Source organism: Rhamphochromis sp. 'chilingali' (assembly GCF_963969265.1).
Source record: "Rhamphochromis sp. 'chilingali' genome assembly, chromosome: 2".
NCBI lineage: Eukaryota > Metazoa > Chordata > Actinopteri > Cichliformes > Cichlidae > Rhamphochromis > Rhamphochromis sp. 'chilingali'.
The window spans coordinates 16,311,921-16,331,445 of NC_137930.1; the positions used below are offsets into that span (position 1 = coordinate 16,311,921).

The window sequence follows — 19,525 nt, forward strand, 5'->3', positions numbered from 1 at the left end:
ACTGCTATATACTGTGCTGCAGTGCTTCTTTCCTTTCTCCCCTCCCTCTCCAGCGCTCTTTCCTTGCTCTTCTCCCTCCTTCTCTCATTTTTTCCCTCAAGCGTCATCGCTTCTCCCTCTATCATTTCTCCTAGACTGCTTCTGCCTTGCAGTGTTTTCTTCCTTTGTCTTTGCTGTATTTTTTTTTTTTCCCCATAAAACATAAATTAAAAAACCCACAGTTTCATGACCCAGACAACCAATTTCTGAAAATGATTGTGATTGTTGCCTTTCCTTTGGCTTACAGATATAAAAAGCCGGTGAGGTCTAGATATAGCAACAAGAGAGAAATAATATCCCTTCCTGTGCGCTAAGCTTCCACAAAGTTTAGATTGGATGGCAACTCCATTCGTGGTCTTCTAAGATGCTACATTGGCCTTGGTGGATCTTTGATCCGTGGCATAACTCTTCCTAGGGGCTTAATGTAGAGCTGCAAGGCTCCTGTGGGCTGCATGCCCTTACATGCCCTCCAATCAAACAAATACTGTTCACTTTGATGCTTTCTCTGTTTAGACACACATGCTGTAATTACACACATGCTACGCTGGATCATCCAAAATAACAGTCTATATAAAACAAACCAACTGGAGGAATTCACAACAGGCACCGCACAGTCTTAAGGTGCAAACAGACTAACTAGCTGTCGTTGGCTTGAAGGCTTTAAAATTCACTCGCAGTGTTTGTGATGTGGCCATCTCTTGCCTTTATGGTACAAGAACATAGAGCTAATATATTCCAGAAGGCAGTTGAGGTCATTTTATCCGGTTCTTTTTCCCCTCTTTAACTAAGTTTGCTACTTTAGTCTGGAGGTACAGTTTGAGTTATGACTTCAGTCTGGAGGTACAGTTTGCTTTAATTATTGAAAAGGTACAAAAAAGTCACACATAGAAAATAAAGGCATACAAATACAATTGTTTTGCTTTACAATAATGGTATTGAAACAAAAGCACACTAGCACCGGCTAAGATCACACCGCCTTGTGACCCCATAGCCACAGACAGCTTGTGATGATGTGTTGGAAAAGAGCAAGTGCAGACATGCACTCATTAGGCAAACATGTGGAAGAGATGATTCATTTGAAACTTCTGAGGCACCCTGAACAGAAGAGACCTTTCTTACCTTTATTAACTGAAGGAGCTGGGAAGAAACTGGGTAATAAAACTGCCTCTCTCTTAAACTACAACCCATCAAGAACAAATAAGCATCTGAGAATTCATTGCAATGGAAATTGCAGTAAATCCCAATCTGGGCATTTTAATTTTGTCCATTTGGAACATTTTTTTCTTTACCTTCTGCGTATGTTGTGCGCCATCATAAACAATAGCCATCAAACACCAAAGGAAGAAAGACTCAGCAAATCCTAGGTTCTCTGAATGGGGTTAGCTGTAACTTAGCCTGCAAACCTGTGGTCACAACTGCATTAGCTAGACGGCACCGACCACAGATGGCCAGGGGCTTCTGCTACAGCTTAACTCACAAGCTGTAAAAGCAATCACGGTTCTGTTGTGTGCCAGCATCCCTCAAGAGTGATATGTTGCATTCAGTGCCACATGCTACATATATAGTGGCATTTAATTTCAAGCAAAACTAGGTTGTAATCGTGTTTACTACTATTTATTTGGAAGATTTTGTAGAATTCATGGATGGACAATTAATTCTCCATGAGAAACAGGGAGTCTGCTGTGGAGAGCTGCACAAATAAGCCTATAAAGAGTTTATAGAATAACTCCAAGCTCATTGGTGTGGCCGTCCACAACAGTCATAGTTTCTCATGTGGGCCCATGGGAAAATTGCCTATCTCAGACTTAGATGTACAACATGATCTTTGAGGGCAAGCTCAATGACTCCAGAGTAAGACAGTAATAACATGTCATATCACAGCTAAAATGTTTTTTTATTATTAGTGTTTTCTTAAGTTGTACAGTGGGAGCTGTTTACATTAGAGCCACTTACTGTTATGTTAAGTCACTTCACTGTTTCGTCCTATTGCTAGGTGCACTCCTTTGCAAACAGACAGCTCTGCAAGGCAGTTGTTGTCTCTGCAGCAATATGCAGTCCCACAGGAATGCAGCTTGTCTCATACAGAAGAAGAGAGTTGGACACAGTGATGACTGAATGACCAATTACAGGACACAAAGCTTTCTACCCCATTACCTGCGTGTATGCACTCTAACAGATGGCAGACATCATCCGAGAAAGTGCCGCCATAACCGGGTCCCATGCTGACGTTTTGTGCATTCTCTGAGGCTCTGTAAGTTTTGTTGAGGAAGAATACTCAGGCGTACACATCACATACCTGTAGCATGATATCACAGGACAAGACATTCCCTCTGCCCTTTCCTACGTGATGAATAAAAGATAGATACAAACTCTTCAGCAAAATCTGGAGTAAAATGCTGGATTTAGTCTGGCTAGCTGGAGGCGTCTTTGAGTTTCCTGTGACCTTTTTTGGCCTGACACTGGTGGCTGAGATGCCAGAGTAAACTCTCGGGACTGTTGGCACCCCAGCCTTTCCATTCCTACCATGTTGGCACAGACGCACACTGACAACACGAACACACACGAGGTATGAGGTATCTCTCATCTGGTGGCCTGGAGCAGCAGGTTGAGAAACACATTCTGGTGGGGGGGTTAGATTTTCTCATGCTGGGTTTGGGTCGTTATAGTCCCAGCAGGGCAGATACAGTAGGACGATGCTTTGCAATTTGCTGCTTACACTCCACAGAACACCCACTCATTTTCCCGTGTGCTCTGGTTTCCCTTTCACCCCTTAGCTGACCCTTCACTTCTGAACAAACAGCCTTCACCAAACCACTGCTGAATCACTGCCTGAGTGTCTGACGTGGCTATTGTGCAAGACAGATGCAGCACTAAATTTCCTTAATTGTGTTTCTTTGTTCTGGTATTTCCCACTTGCATTGTTTATATCATAGTGCTTTAATTTCATGTTCACTATGCAATCAGCCAAAGATTTGTGGATCTGTCTTCCTTACAAAACGCTAACATCTCAGGAGCTTTTTTTTGAAGAGCTGCCTTCCTGTTGCTTGTCTGTGTTCTGTCTCTCCTTTTTCTCTGCTTTGCACCGTCCCACTGAAGCATCTGTCAATTAAAGCAATGTTTTTCATATGATGCCAAGCAGAATTCCTGAGGGAGCTCACTGCCAAGGCATGTGCTCTCCGCATGATGCGATCTGATGCCTAGCGTTTAATGAAGGAATGATAGAAAAAGGCAGGAAGACAAGACAGGAAGGCAAACAGACGTCCAGATGCTGACAAGGCTGAAGGCCGATGGGAAAAAAAAGAAGAAAGCGAACGAGTGGCGGTAGCAAAATTCAGAATCGGTTGACTACCAAGTAGAAATGACATACGTATACGAGTATTTGCTGAAACAAATATTCTGAGCTAAGGTGGCGGTGTGGATCTGAAGGACACTACAAGGCAGACTGCTTCGTCCTTAAATAAGCTATTCATTTTCGTGTTTGCTGTGCGCTCATGTGACCACCAGAGGTCGCCTGTGTAAACAGCGACTTCTTAAAACCCATGAAAACTGCTTTGCAGTTGAAGGTTAGACTAAAAAATTGTCTTCTCTTCTCGTCTCTTCTCTTCTCTAACCCGACTGAGGTCCTCTTTTTTTCCTCCACATTGTCTGATTGGCTAGTATTACCAAAGTTTCCCCAGTTTAGTTTAGCAGTGTCTTCATATTCTGAATATGGTGGCTGGGTAAGGGGCTTTACCAGCGTAGCCACTGTAGCCACAAACCCTGCCTTTCTTTTCCGGTTGTCTGGAAATCTCTGCTCCACACATGCTAAAGACTGGAGATTACAACTGGAATTCAAGTGGTTTCTTTGCTTATGTTCAGTATAATCCAGATAACAGTGGTGGCTTTAATACACTCTGGTTGCCTCCTGTTCTGAAAGGTCATCTGTGTTCCCAAATGTAGTCAGACCTTAGCACTATCTGGGAAGCAACAGTCTGCACAGACAGTTGGCAAGCTTCCTCCTTTTTGGAGGTCCTAAGAACACCCCACTACAGGAATTTGTCTGGCAGATGTTTTCCACACTGAAGCAAAATGCAGGAACTTGTGAGGCTTCTCAAAGGAGCCGAGCAGACGGAGGCCAACACATCCTCTTTATATATTTTTCTGCGTTTAAATACCACTATACTGCTGGTATTTCCATTTCCAGGCAATGTGTCTTTCATTATTTCTGCTGTAAAAATGTGTTGCTCCTCTCCAGCCCTTCATTGGTGTCTCGGCGTCTGCTAGACCCATCAGCTGTGGCAGAGGAGAGAAGCGGAGAGGAGGAGTTTGAAGGATAGTTTGACGAAGTCTCTGGGGATCACATGCTTTTGTCATTAATGCTTTTCACTCTGCGCTGCGCTGGAATCGATCCACTTTTTTTCCTCCCGCTAACTTTCATTTTACCGGCCAACCCGTTCAGATGAATCCTATCCGGTTATATTTTGGGCACTCAAAAATTTCTGGTGTTTCCGTTTGGTGCGCAAAACCAAATCTTTGATTCCACCAATATAAATGATATTTGTTAGTTTTTGTTCGATTTCCATTAGAAGCATCAGTAAAAAATAACCACACTCCCTTTAGACATCAAAGAACACAGTCAGTCTCCTAAAATAACACAACGACTACAACCTTGCAAAAGCAAACCTCATACTTCATTCCTCTTACGATGATGAATGGTTACGGCTGCTTATAAGTCTCCAAAAAAAATAAATGTTTTTCTCTTTCTATCAAACCCACCATTTGTCCTGCCAGGTGATGTCTTCCCTGAGGACTTTTCCATCATGGCCACAGTGAAGCCTAAGAAGGGCAGCCAGTCCTTCCTGTTGTCTCTGTACAATGAACAGGGCATCCAGCAGCTTGGTCTAGAAGTGGGCCGCTCTCCAGTCTTCCTGTATGAGGACCACACAGGCAGACCCAGCCCCGAGGACTACCCCCTCTTCAGAGGAGTCAACCTAGCCGACGGAAAGTAAGTGCAGTCTTTCACCTCACTTGTACAAAACGCTTAAAAAGCGTGTCAGGCTCTACTTTTAAAACAATTTTAAATCATTCTATTAGAGTGGACCCTCACGATGATGGTAGGCTTTGACAGCAGTTTTGTTTAAATTTAGAAGTTTGGAAGCAACTTTTTGTCACTCTCAACCTTAAGTGTCATTGACTGCGTAACCTCACTACGCTACTAACAACTAGGATTTGAGATTGTATTTCACTTTGGAAGACAGAGATGGATAGATTCGAATTCAAATGGACAAACACAAAAAGAGGCCTGTAATCCAGTAAGTGTGTGAATTGATTGTACCTCCCATTCCAGGTGGCATCGAGTGGCCATCAGCGTGCACAAGCAGACCATCACCCTCATTCTGGACTGTAAAAAGAAGACCACACAGAAGTTACTCCGAAGTCCCCAACCAGTCATTGATACCAAAGGAATTATAGTGTTTGGAACAAGAATACTTGATGAAGAAGTCTTTGAGGTAGGCGTTAAACTCAAACTTTTAATCCGAGCTTTGTATATAGTATAATTTGGCAAATTTGATGGGTCATTTGGGACTGTTTGCTTCATGGACTACTGGCTTGCCATTTATTCCAGGTTCAAATTAGCTTCAGCTTTTGCTGTTTTCATGTTGAAAGGCTGTATGAAAATGAAAAAACAAAACAAACAGTGCCTTTAAACAGATGATTTAGGCCCATTTCTATATAATCAGACTCATCCTTTTTAATTACAGCACAGACACATGTGGCTGTGGTGCCAATGGTGGTCATCCCCAGTCCCCAATTCTTTTGAAATACTGCTTGAAATTGGGGACTGCGGGAGAGGCCGCATCCTCTATAGAGATATTTGGCTTGCCCTAGTCCACCAGCATCTGATCCTCCTGCCACCCACTCTTTCACACGCACACAATCGTAAATCAGACTTAATTTAAGGTACCACATATCCCACATCGTCCGCAAAAGAACTTGGTGTCCTGCAGTTCCCTTCTGCTGCCAGCTGTGCTAGATTTGCTTGCTGCTCAGTTCATCCTCTTTTGCTGTTTCAAAGTGTTGCCTTATTGTAGCTAAATCTATAATCAAGCTGTTATAGTTCTCTTTGCGGCTTCACGTCTGGATTCTTTGTTTAAAAGGGCTATGACACTTCGCTTTACAGAGGTTTTTCCACAGGCAGCTACTTGTTTCAGTTATTAGAATAAGAGCTTTATTCCTTCCACCCCTTCTCTTCCGTTTATGCTTAATAAAGATAGGGAGTCAAAAGATGTATGATAATCTGACTGGTGAGAAGAAGCTTTTTGTGCTTTATAATACCTGCAAGTCCCTGATATGGCTCAAAAGTGTTTGTGCACTATGAATTCATTTGGACAGTTCCTGTAAGAGAGCTTTTGTTGGGTTCCTGTAACAAGTTTTTGTCTGAATATGTGTGTCTCTTAAACCTGACCCCTGTGTTTGTGAGGAACACAGACACACACACAGACACACCAAAATATTCTGAGAGGCACAAAGAATAGTGTTGCCTTTGTCCCTTTGGAGTTGTGCTTGTTTAAAAGAGGGGATTAGTCTGCGAGGCCAAAGCCCTCAATAATAATTAGTAACAGAGGCTGACTGATGTGACTGATCCTTAGCCAGCTGACCTTTAACCTTACTGTTACTCAGCCGTATCAGATGAAGAGAAAGAAATATGACATCACTTCCCTAGCCACTGTCGCTAAAGTTTCCCTGAAAGACATGGACAAAATTATAGCCTTGTAAACAAAATCGAGTTTCTAAGTAAGAGACTTATCTGCAAAATGAACTCTACATATGAAGCTTTTTATCCAATGTTGTGGGGAAAATGTGGTTCATGAGGGAAAAAGGGAAGGATGCCAATTTTACTGGAGCACAAATAAAGATATCGTGTCATCTGTTTATATGTCTGCATTCTGTGTTACAGCCATTATTTCCCCTCTTCAGCCTATTAGCTCACAGCTGCCAAAAAGATGACGGCATTTATCCGTTTGTAACTCTGCTCTACTTCTATTATTTGCCCCTAGCATACAAATCAGGAGATCGGGGTGATAGTGGAACAATTAAATCTTAGCCAGCAATTTTAGCGGCGGTAACAGTTCAGTAGTTACCGTGGGAACGGACAGATATTTTGTGGGAGATGTTTAAAGCCCCCCCTGCTGTGCGTCTGCCAGTTAGGAGACAGGACAGGCTCCAGTGCTGCAGAAAATGGAAATTATGCCACATAGTTTCCAAATTATGCTCAGGTTGCACTCCTTTTCCTCTCATTACTCTCTTTGTAGTTTAGTCTGATCCCGTGTTGACTTTTGCCAGAGCTGGTTACCCCCGAGAGCTGGTAAGTGTGAAAACACAAAATAACATATGTGATTTCACTGTCAGACCTTTACATTAGAGTCTGGGGATTTCCAGGTCAATTTCTTCAGAAAACTGCAAACCTTTATTTTTATTTTTTGCACGATACTTAAAAAGAAAACATAATTGCTGGTAATTGCTGATTTATAAGAGATTTTAAAAATGACATACTTAATGGGTCCTAAAGGGAAAGTACAACCCCGAATCACATTTACATATTTTCCTTCTTGCCTGTATTGCCTCTTAATCCATTTCACTTGTTTTGGAGAGAAAAACATGAAGTGAAAAGATTAGGATTTATCACACTGTTAAATCAGAGTGATTGGTGATTGGTGCTATACTTCTTTTTTTAATGGAGCCTTTCCTTTGCATACAGTAGTAAGAAGAAAAGCAGTACTTATATGCTTAGGTGGTTTGTGGTTTGGTTTCTGACAAGGTTTTTGTGGTCACAAAGAGCCTGTCTGTCCTCTTGCACCACTCTATTTTAGTTGCTTGGTTAAGGGTGCTATGTTTGTATGGAAGCCCGTTTCCGCCACTAAATAAAAAAAAAAAGCTAGTATCCATAACTCGAAATTTCGAGTTATTTTCTCGAAATTTCAACTTATTAACTCGAAATTTCGAGTTAAATTTCGAGTTAGCTTTGCCAATCAAAAATATACACCTGGAAGCATATGGCGCAGAGGAACGCGCACTCAAAAACGGATCCCAACAAATTGGCGCTTTCGCGAGTATGTTTGCTGATAGTAACACCATGTGATTCAGCTAATAACACAGGGATTTCATAATTTGTGAAGCCAGGCTGAGAACACTCAGCAATCTGTGCATTCACGACTGGATGTAATACCGGTAGCTTAGCTGTAGCATTTGTAGCTGAGGGCCTCAGCTTCCGGGTAACGAGGAAATGACGTCATTCATGTAGATTACGGATTGGCAGCGCTAACTCGAAATTGCGAGTTGCTTTTCTCAAAATTTTGAGTTAATAAATTGAAATTTTGAGTTAATATGTCGAAATTTCGAGAAAGTAACTCGGAATTTCGAGAAAATAACTCGAAATTTTGAGTTATGGATCCTTTTTTTTTTAGTGGCGGAAACGGGCTTCCATAGTGTTTGCGCTTGTGCCAATAAAAAGTGTGAAGGGAATTAAAAAGATTTTTAGGTGTGCAAGTAAGCAAACTTTTTTTGGAACCAGGTACAGTAATTGGTGCTGTTGCAAACTAATTGTAATCTTTTGTTTTTTCCCTTTTTCTCTATGATTGTTGTTTGAATGCTATCAATTGCCGCCATTATTCAGTATAAGCTGCTTTATATCATAGGTTAAAGACCCTACAATATTAATGGGAAAACCCTAACAATCACATGACCCTCCTATGAGCAAGCACTTGGCAACAGTGAGAAGGAAAAACTCTCTTTTAACAGGAAGAAACCTCCTGGAGAACCAGGCTCAGGGAGGGCCGGCCATGTGTGAAATATCTTCTTGAAGTTTTCACTTGTTTTGAGATGATGACCATGGATCAGTAGAGCTACTCCTCATACACTGAAATGCGGAAGTGCAAGCATAAAGTTTTGTGTGTGTTTAAAGCAGATTTAATGTAAAATGAATGTAATAAAAATGACTACACTCATTTTATCCATTAATTTGAAAGCAAGTCAAAGATCGCCTTGATTGTTGAAATATTGGTTACGCTGACCAGTGTCACCCCTGAGATCATCATTTTGTGGTTTAAATCTGCTTAAGAGTGCTTTCCACAGCTATGGTCTTCTCATTAGGATTAACAGTTCTTTGATTCAATGAACAAACTCCCTGAAACAGCAAATGAGAGTGTAGCCTGTGTAGCATTTAGCTTGGTTGACATAGCTAGCTAACATGAGGTCTTTTAGAAAGTTGTTTACTCTCATACCCTTACATTCTCTTCCTCATATTTTTTAATTTCGATTAAACCTTCACTTATTTTCTGTTATATGTTTAGCTCCGGAAAATATTCACACAAGAGTTAAAGCAAGGTGCCGTTTTATGTTTGGGAATGCAACCTGGAATGCTGACCCCTGCTGGTCTTTGCAAAATCTACACAAAAGTGGTAGACTGGTCATTCTAAGAGAATAAGCGTGTCATCAACCAACATTAGATTAAGGTGTTTTGAAAACTATCAAATTAACATTAGCATAACAAAATTGCAATATAAAGAGTAGCTAAATCACCTTAAAGGGTACTTCTCTGACAGATATACCTGTGGGTACAGATTAGATATTATTGTTTCTCTGTTTGGATGTATTTCTAGTGTCTCTTTATCTCTGCATGAAAGACTCCAGATTCTAAATGTACCCCTGATTTCCTTGTTCAATGTTGTTTCAAACTGAGTTTGCCAAGAACAATCAGAGATAATTTAATACCCATCCCTTAGTTGTAAGTAGCATTCAGTGAAATGGCGACCTGTGGTTGGTCTGAGGTAACCTAAGTGGGACAGATGAACCACTTGGCCCCACTCAGAGTTAATCCACAGGGGAAAGCGGTTGAATTGAAGCAACTGAGGTGGAGATGTGCAAACACAGCACTTCTTGTCTGGCCAAAAGCACAGACAGCAACTTCCATGAATGTGGACAATGATATGGTGGAGTCTTTATCACAGAAAGATATATTCGGCCTGTTATAGGGGAAGACATCAGAGGGAAGTTTTGAGTGTACAGAAAACAAAATAATGTTCCGAAATGAGAAGGGCTGGAGGAGAGGGGGAGGTCAGAACAGGAGGTGTGGGTACAGAAGCCAAAAATGTTGGGTCATTCGCTGGAAAGAATGAGGAGTTCTCTCCCCAGCTGATGTCAGTCTTGGAACAGGAGCCGCACCACATGACATCATCCAGAGGTTTCCTTGGTATCCGCTGATAGGCTGTCCCAAGAGCGAATGGGAGGGTGAGTGATAAGTTTGGTAGGATAGGTAACAAAACAGAAGATGATTACGCTTTAGATATACAGAAATAAAGGATTAATGATGAAATGAATAGGGAGGGTTAAAAGTAATAGGGTAAGACTAAGGGAGCAGGGGAATGGGTCTGGAAGCCTTCAGTCGGAGTGGAAAGAAGCAAGTTGCGGGGCCCCTGTAGAGCAGATAGAGCCAGGAAAAACTAATAAAAAAATGCAACACATGAGCTTGATGCTCATAATGAGCTTTAATATTGTCATGGCCTGATGGGTTTTTACACATCCTGTTTTCCCATCTTCACCTCAGGACTTTCCTCCATTTTTTCCCGCCAACATCTTTATTGTTCACATGTTTCAGTCATCTAAGGTAAAGATTTGACAGAATGAGTGATATTTGCAGCAGACTTTGCAATCTCCCAATACACTTTGAACCCTTTGTCACTCAGTTTTCATTGGTCAGTTTGAGTGACTTTGCCAGACCTTGGCTTGGCTCCTGTGTTATTAATTTTTTTCTCAGTTAATAGTTTCAGTAGCTTTAGTAAAAGCATTTCAGTTTGTGGCTCTACTGTTAAAAATGTACGTGACCTCAGATTTCCATTGGGTGTCAGAAAGCAGTAGCAGTTTGTTCAGTTTTTCTAATGCGTGGATAATGGCCTCTCTTCTTTTGCCCCATTAGAGGAGGCCAAGAAATTTGATGCCCTGCTTGGGTCTCCATGACTGCTTTGTATAAAAAAAATTATAAGTGGAAATTTAGGTTCTTCCACAAAGAAAAGAAAGGGGGGAAAAGGAGATCCGGCTTCAAGTGGACAATAAAAGTGGTACACATAGTAATTAATCAAAGCATTACAAAAGTGTGTCTCTCATTTACACTGCTCATATATTACACAGGACTTCCTAATGTTATAGAAACTTTAAAAAAAAAAAGTAGCCCCAATCTTATGTGTGTATGCATTTTCCCCCCTACTCAATATAATTCACTAGTATAGTGTGTGCTGGGTCATTTTTTCTGTTAGGTTGACTGTAACACAGTCAGAATTTAATGCAGAGTTTCGCCCGGGGCTGTCTTTGCTCTACAGAACTCCTTGAAAAGCTTATCCACGCATTTATTACATCCAGATTGGACTACTGTAACTCCCTCTACTCGGGCCTCCAACACTCCTCTCTTTGCCGGCTCCAGTTAATTCAAAATGCAGCTGCGCGTCTTTTAACAGGTACGAGAATTCATGAACACATAACTCCAATTTTAGCCAAATTACATTGGCTCCCTGTTAAATATCGTATAGATTTTAAAATTCTTTTGTTCACTTTTAATATTTTGAATAATTTAGCGCCCAGTTATCTTTCTGATTTACTCCATTCATACAATCCCAACAGGGCACTTAGATCATCCAACCATAGGCTCCTAGCACAACCTAGGACTCGAATGAAGTCGAGAGGCGACCGGGCCTTTGCATCTGTGGCACCCAGACTCTGGAATAACCTCCCCGTTCATATTCGCACTGCCGAGTCTATCCAGTCTTTTAAATTACGTCTTAAAACTTATTTTTTTACTTTGGCTTTTGATTCTGTCTAGTTGGCTGTTTTAGCTTGTTGCGTTGTTACCTATTGTTTGTTGTCCTCTTCTATTGTTTGTTTTAACTGTCTCATGTTTTTATTGACTGTGAAGCACTATGGTCAACACTGTTGTTTTTAATATGTGCTATATAAATAAATTTTGATTTGATTTGATTTGAGAACTCCAAATGAGGGATGAGGGATTGTACGGCGTGTGAGCCAGGGACCAGTGTTTCTGGATAGATCATCTCAAATGATCTCAAGGTCTCAAATAACCCTGAATTGCAATGTAGAGAGCCCTCAAATCCCCTGTTCAGAAGTGTGATGGCAAATTAGCCCTTGAGCGCAGACACTGAGAAGGCCACAAACATGGCTGATCAACATATAGCTCAGAGAAAGTTCTGTAACTACATTCCTAAATCCAATTCACTCATCTTACACTCTGCTTTCTGAATTCAAATGCATTCTGCCACAGTATAAATCCTTAATCCAAAGACGCCATGATGTTCAGTTTATATTGAAACTATTTCTATGAGATGCTGACTGATCATCATGATCATTTACAAGTCAGAAGCTAGTGGCGCTGTCAGTCTTTTTTTTTTTTACATTTACATCTTTGTAATGGCATTTCAGTTCAATTAGATTAAATTTTATTTATATAGCGCCAAATCACACCTAAAGTCACTGCAAGGTACTTTATACTGTAAGTAAAGACCCTGGAATAATACAGAGAAATCCCCAACAATCAGATGACCCCCTATGAGCGCACACTTGGTGACAGTGGGAAGGAGAAACTCCCTTTTAACAGGAAGAAACCTCCAGCAAAACCTCTTTTTGTTTAAACTTTCCCAGATGCAACCAGTTGCGGCAGATGCAACCAGTTTGGGTGAGGGGTGGGCATAAATGGAGAGGGCACATATATCATGCAAACTCCAGTGAAATGCAATGCAATGCACAAAACCCAGCCCCTAAATATATGATAAAGTTTAATCAGCACTTGAAAAAAGTTCCAGCAGAAAGCTTTAGCTAATAAAGAACTCAGTGTATGATGCTGAAAGTCCTTACTGAAAGTTTAATTTACCCAATCACACAAGTACTTATATACCTAACATTACACTATGATGGCAACTGTGGATTGAACCACCAACCTTCTAATTAGTAGACAACTGTACTCCTTAAGCCACAGCTGTCTTTGCCTTTACTGTGGAAAAGGGTTGTGGTTAGTGATATAACTTTAAACCCCAAGTATATGGACCTGGATCCTAGTAGCCACTTGCTCCACATACTTATGTCTTCACGTGCTTCTTTGCATTATCTTGTCCAAGGTATACATCCTGCTTCACTGAAAAAGCACACTACTCTGTACATTCTAGGCCAGACATCACTATCCTTGGGATAGATGGAATTTCCACGGATAATTAAGATTTTCCTTAACTCATGTCAAAAGTTGATATTTCACTCCCTTTTTTTCTCCGTGTTATTCCTTTACTGTGTCAGCAAACCGTGAAGTGTGCCCTCAGCACTTTTTAATGTAGATTTCAGCAAATGCCCAAGCCAAATGCCCTCCTGGGTGAGTGAAGCGGTTTCAGCTTTCCCAAAAGAACAGGAAATGGGAATATGCCTTCCCGCAGTCCATAGAGATGTGGGATTAAAGTCTTATGTGCAGTGAGTGTCGCAGGGGCTGGGAAACTAAGGGTTAGAGTGACACGGGACATCCAGAGGGAATCAAAAAACTGGGCAGCGACAATGAGGTGGGGGAATGGTTACTGTAGGGGGCTGTGTTGTGGATAAGTGGGGCCGGCAGACAGACATGTTGCTGTTGGCAGCAGCTCTGAGGACTGAGATTGGACTAGAGTCTGGAGGGGAAAGTGGATGAAAATTCAATTGATGTCTGACGACGGTTTACATTTATGCATTTTGCTTTAGTTTTCTGCACGTGCGTGTGTCTACACATATACTTCTATACCTACATGTGCGTGGTTATGTGACTTTCTATGCATGTGTCCTTTCTGATTTATTTCCCCTATGCAGCGAGCTGACCTCTGCAGCTTATTGTTTGGTTTTTGTGGTCAGGTTGGACAATGCCCAGACGCTGGGGCTGCATGTGAGTGCGCCGGTGTGGGCTGGCAGTGACACCAACGCTTGGCTCGGAGCTCGGGGGTGACTGTGGAAATATGTTGGGAAAGTAGCGCTCCTTAAACTGCAGCAAGACCTCCAAGAGTTACATTCTGCTCTTTGGGGGCCACCTACTCATTTTCCTATGCTGACATCTGATCATAAAAATGATGAAAACTCACCTAGAGTTTTTCTTCTTTTGACTGCTGCCTTTGTCTCCTGTGAGGTTTAGAAGGTAAAAAGAACCATTATCAGATGTCCCCGTGGATATGTGAACATAATGAGCGTTGGTTTGTGCTGTGTATTTCGTGGTACGCTACTCTAAGCTTGAGAAGGTGCAGATTTCATGGGACACAGTGCCTGCCCCTCCACCAGCAGGGCGGGGGGAGTTGCCTTAGGCCCTTCCTCTAATCAAAATGCACCTCTTTTGGTCTATGCTCAACTAATGCTTTAAGTATGTCTCTGTGTGTGCAAGTAAAATGAAAAAGACGGAAGAAGAATATGTGTGCATTGGTAACTGTCCACTTTTAACCTCCAAACATAGCCACGTTTACTCCCGTTCATTATGCGATGTGATGATTTTGAAATGTCACCAATATTGATTTTCGTCCTATCCATCGCATTTTGTAATTCAGAAGACGGAACACAATGAACTTGGTCCACCCTGCATGATTGTGGGTCAGATACAAATGGAGACAGATGTTTGGCATTGTGATCACCAGAGCACTCTCCTGCCCCCATCTGGACATAAGCAGAAAAATCTAGCAGTGTTGTGTTTCGGGAAAAAAGAAAAAAAAAGAAAATAGGGTGAGCTGGGGAATAAAAGCTTAAAAGACTGTGTGATATTTTATTTAGGAAAACTCTGAAAAGATGAATTTTTCAGTGGCATTGATCTGTACGGATTTGCTCCCATTCTGCATTCTTGCTGCGAGCTGTGGCCTTGCGCTCTTAACATGTTATGTGCGTGCAGGTGTCTTTCAGCGTGAATCGTGTCCAAGTGAGGCTGGCTGTCGCTCACAGCCACAGGCGATGGCTTTAACACCAGAGCTCGACATCAGGCGAGCTCTGGCGAGGAGCAGAGTCGTATTTCAGCGGAGTCTGGGGAGATGCTGACAACTGCAGCCCTGTTATTGTCTGAGAACTCTGCCTTAAGCACTGCTCTGATGTGCCACATGATGCTCCAGAGTGAAAAATATCACTGTCCCTCCTCTAACAGGAGAGCTGATTGCATGTGTTCTATGGTTTCACCCAGCGTTTGGGTGTTATGCAATAATACCAGGGTTTTTTGGTTGTTTTTTTTAACCCTTTGTCTCAGATGTCAATCACCTCATTTCTCGGGGTCACATATCGGCTCCTTGTGATGTGACTCGTGAGGTGAAGAATAATCTATAATGTCCTGTTAACCAATCAGCCTTATTACACGCTGAATGTCTGACTCTGCAGTTGCACTGCCGTTTCCCCTCGTCAAAATTATGGTGACACAGCCCAACCCATTTGCACTAATGGAGTAAATCCCTCATGCTCTAATGGGTTGCTGGACTAAGCTGGGCATTCAGGGCCAGAATTCAAAATGAGAAATTTAAGCATCAGCATACGTCTGCGGTATAGTATAGGGAACATTTAGCTCCTCCCCTCTAACTGTAAAATAGTAGCTTATGCAACATTTGGCTTCAGAATCCGTGGAGTGACTTGTGGTGAAAAGAGGCTCAAAGACAGGAAATCAGAACCAGCTTTAGTGGTTGCCATGCCGCCTCGAGACTTCGACAGTAGTTTTACTGTGAAGGTGTGCAGCTTTCAATGTCGGTGTAGAAAACAAAACACACAAGAAAGCAGTGGACTTACTATTATCACATGCCTGGCAATTGAGGCTAAAAGTTAAAGGAGGTCTTATACAGATATGCAACTCATAAAACAGCTGAAGTCATAGTGAGAGCCTCATTATAAACTCTAGTGGAGGTTGATGGATGTCAGCCTTTTTTTTTAACTTCTATCCCCAGCAGGGCCTGTGCAACAGTATACTTTTCTACCTAGGCAAGCAAGGACCTCTTTCTTTCTTCTTTCTGTGTACATGTCACAGATCATTAAGCGCCTTCTGCCATGGTGCTCTACGTGCTGCGAGGATGTGCTAATTAAAGCTTTGGTGTATGATTAATAGTCTCGTCTTGGAAAACTTAGGTTCATGCAATACCACTTGTGGCCATAATGTACCCTGACATTCCTTTGGCTGCTGTGGGAGATGGAGGGGGGAAAAAAGAAAACAGAGAAGTGCAAGAATGCCATGTGAATAGGAAAGCGGTGCAATGCTCCAAATGGAGGGGGCTATTTTGCTGTAGAGTGGGTTTATTTCTTATTGAGTGTGACCTCATTTCAAACACTGAATTCCCATCGTCCCCTGTCAGCGCAGCTGCGCCACACTGCTCCGCTGAAATAAGAGGGGGCATTGCGCTACAGTGATACCAAGTCTACCCTCCTGTAGATTGTGGCTTCAGAGGTGGCCATTTGAAAGCTTCAAAGTCCATAGCTGGGAGTGCTGTGTAATGGCTCCTCTAGTCCTTCTGTTTTGGAGGAAGGGACTGATTTCCCTGCATCCACTATAAAGTCCAGCTATAACATAAACCAAGGATGGAGCAGGAAACAACTTCTAGTGAAGTGTTTTGCAAGGGTTATTAAAGGATCTGAGGCAAGGGGTACTGAGTGGTATGTTCAAGCAAAGCAGTGGGATTGGTGCACTTCATTGAACTCTCACTGGTTAGACCACAAATGCAATCCATTTATGCATGTCAGTAAAGAAAGCTCATTTCAGCTGGAAAGACATGTTGAGGGTTTTTTCTTTTTCAACTTTTGGCAATTGAACATAATTAAAAACACTTCATCCTCCGTGGCGGTCCGTTCCCATAGCTGCGTCGCTTCACGATCCTCCTGCCTCCTGGAAATATATTTGTTTCAGCTACGCTGACATCGTGTTTGATTGATGTGGAATGACATCACTGAATTTGGAATTGCGACCAGGACATGTTTGGATAAATGCAATACAAGGTTTTGGTGCCATATGAATTCTTTTCAGAAACATGTGGGAAGCACACCCAGCTCCCTATGTAGCCTGGGGATCCTTCTGAGCCTTTCTCTCCCTTGTTCTCTCTCAGTAATTTTCTAGCAGCCTTCTCTGTTCTGTCTCTTTTTTAACTTCTCTCTGTCTTAAATCTCTCTTCCTCTTCTTCTGTTCCACAACTGCATGTCCACTCAGTGTATACATAGATATACACAGAGCTCTTATCTCTTCTGATCTAGTCCTAGCTGCAGGTCTGCTCATGCACATGCCTTACACAATCAGTTTGAAGGTAAAATCACTTACAATTCACACAGACTGAGGTCAGGCTTACATGTTGTGCTCCAAACATTTGATCTTGTTTATTGTGTTGCTGTAACTCTGTTCGCCTGACACTCTTAACTCTGATGCAAAATGGCATTCTTGGACCCTTGACAACGTTCTTCATCATTTAGTCACCCTGAGATTCCCCTGGCTTGACCTAGTTTCTTGACTGCCTGTTCTGCAGCAATGTCACATTTGCAGTGTAGATGCTTTCCCTTTTTCACCTCACAGGTCACACAGTGTCATGCATTGCTTCTGTCATTTTCATTTGTTTACTTATTAGCATGCATGTATGTTTGGGTTTCTAGGGAGACATCCAGCAGCTAATGATTGTAGCAGACCATCGTGCTGCCTATGACTACTGTGAGCACTACAGCCCTGATTGTGAAGTGCCATCCCCTGACCAGCCACAGAACCAGGACCCCGGCACAGACAACGCTGTGAGTAACATTACTTTTCTGCTTTTCAAATCATCTCTGGCTCCATGTTTTATTCTGGCACTCCTCTAAATTATTTTTTTATGGTTGGCTGGAAGAACAACCAGCAGATTCTGATCCTGTGATCCAAGCCTATGAGCAGCAGTGTGCTTTGTAAGGAGCTGGGATAAACAGTGTGTTTAGAGCTCAGTATGTGAAAACGAGAATTTTAAAACAAATTCTAAAACCTACTGGAAGCCAGTGTAAAGAATATAAAATGGGAGTCATGCTTGCTCGATTGTGGGAACCCGTTAATAATCTGGCCGCAGCATTCTTTATTGCTTGAAGACGTGAAAGAGATCATTTATCTAAGCCAGTAAGCAAAGCATTACAATAATCTAAGGACGATGAAAAAAATGCATGAATAATTTTCTCCAGTTCCAAAAGAGACCATAAGTTGCAATTTAGAAATGTTCCTTAAATGAGAATAGCAGGAACAAGACATGAATTTTACATGTGAGTTGAAACCTAGAGAGGATTCAAATATTACACCAAGGTTTGTAGCACTGACTGATGTGAACAAAATGAAGTAAGAGCCCGACTGATTTGAGAATATATATCACAAGGAGATATAATCATGTCTTAGTCTTGTTGACATTTAAAATAAGGTAATTATTAAAGAGCCAACCAATAAACCATGGACTAAGGTGAGCAGCCTGCACAGCTGGTGAGGCTTAAAAGACATATAGGTGAGCATCATTGTCATAGAAAAAGCTTGAATGGTGCTTGAATTGTGATAGCAAAAGAAAGGATGTAGAAAAAAATAGTAAAAAAATAATAATGTACCCAGTACTGAACCTTGTGGAACCCCACAGCTTAACGAAGCAGTGTTAGAAGAGAAAATGCTCGTCCATGAGAAAGAAAGAAATGTAATGCAGAGCCAGAGATAACAATGATGTGGTTTTTGTAATTTTGCCTCTGTACAATCCCAGAATGTATTTTAAAGCCAGTAATCAAAATGTGCGAAAGTCTAGAACTGCTGGATGTCAACAAACGCTGTGTTTCCCATGAAGATGTTAGTGTACAAAAAGCTATGCATCTAATTATACATAAATGACAAAAAAAAATCACAGGTTTCGTCCAAGTTTTTTTTTTTTTACTTGTTAACCAGTGCATAAGTGTAAGTGCAGCTTTGTAGGCTACCGCTTACTAGAAGCAGTTTTTGTAGATTCTTTACATACAGAATGAAACTACACATTATAGAATCCAACAAAAGAACCACTTAGTATTTTCTTGCTGGTCTTACTCATGGAAATGATTAAACCATAATTGTCTCTAATACTCAAATCAGATCTTTGCTGGATCCTGTGCTGAAAAGAGCCTCTTGGCATTGTGTAAGAAACCTGCAATGTGCCAGAGGAAAAGTGCTGACTGGGAAGAACCAAGTTATCAGTCTATGCATTTACTTAATCATGTTTAGGAATGATGTGGTGCCTGCCCAAGCTTGCATTCATGCACTGTGTCATTTTTCCCACTGAATACCAATATACTCAGTGTGTGCTAATTAACGGGATGTCAAAGAAGTGTTACAGGATGAACAGGAAGCTCTTCCTTTTGACTTTTTGATTTGCCCAGGGCCCTGTTTGTTACACAAAATCTTGCCCCTCTGTTTTCCTTTTTTCTAAAGATAGGTGCTGGAGTCATTAGGAAAACTATGTAAGAGCAATGTGTCATTCAGTCATAGCAGTTTACAACA

The 19,525-nt window shown here is 41.6% G+C and overlaps 1 protein-coding gene across 3 annotated transcripts in view; it reads left to right on the plus strand.

The window, feature by feature from the left end:
• col5a1 (procollagen, type V, alpha 1) overlaps window positions 1–19,525 on the plus strand; it is a 75,265-nt gene that overhangs the window by 16,591 nt on the left and 39,149 nt on the right. For all 3 annotated transcript variants that reach the window (XM_080876476.1, XM_080876474.1, XM_080876475.1), the window contains exons 3-5: window positions 4,810–5,023; window positions 5,366–5,528; window positions 17,662–17,793. In XM_080876476.1, the coding sequence (XP_080732602.1) occupies window positions 4,810–5,023; window positions 5,366–5,528; window positions 17,662–17,793 (509 nt within the window). The remainder of the gene's footprint in view (window positions 1–4,809; window positions 5,024–5,365; window positions 5,529–17,661; window positions 17,794–19,525) is intronic.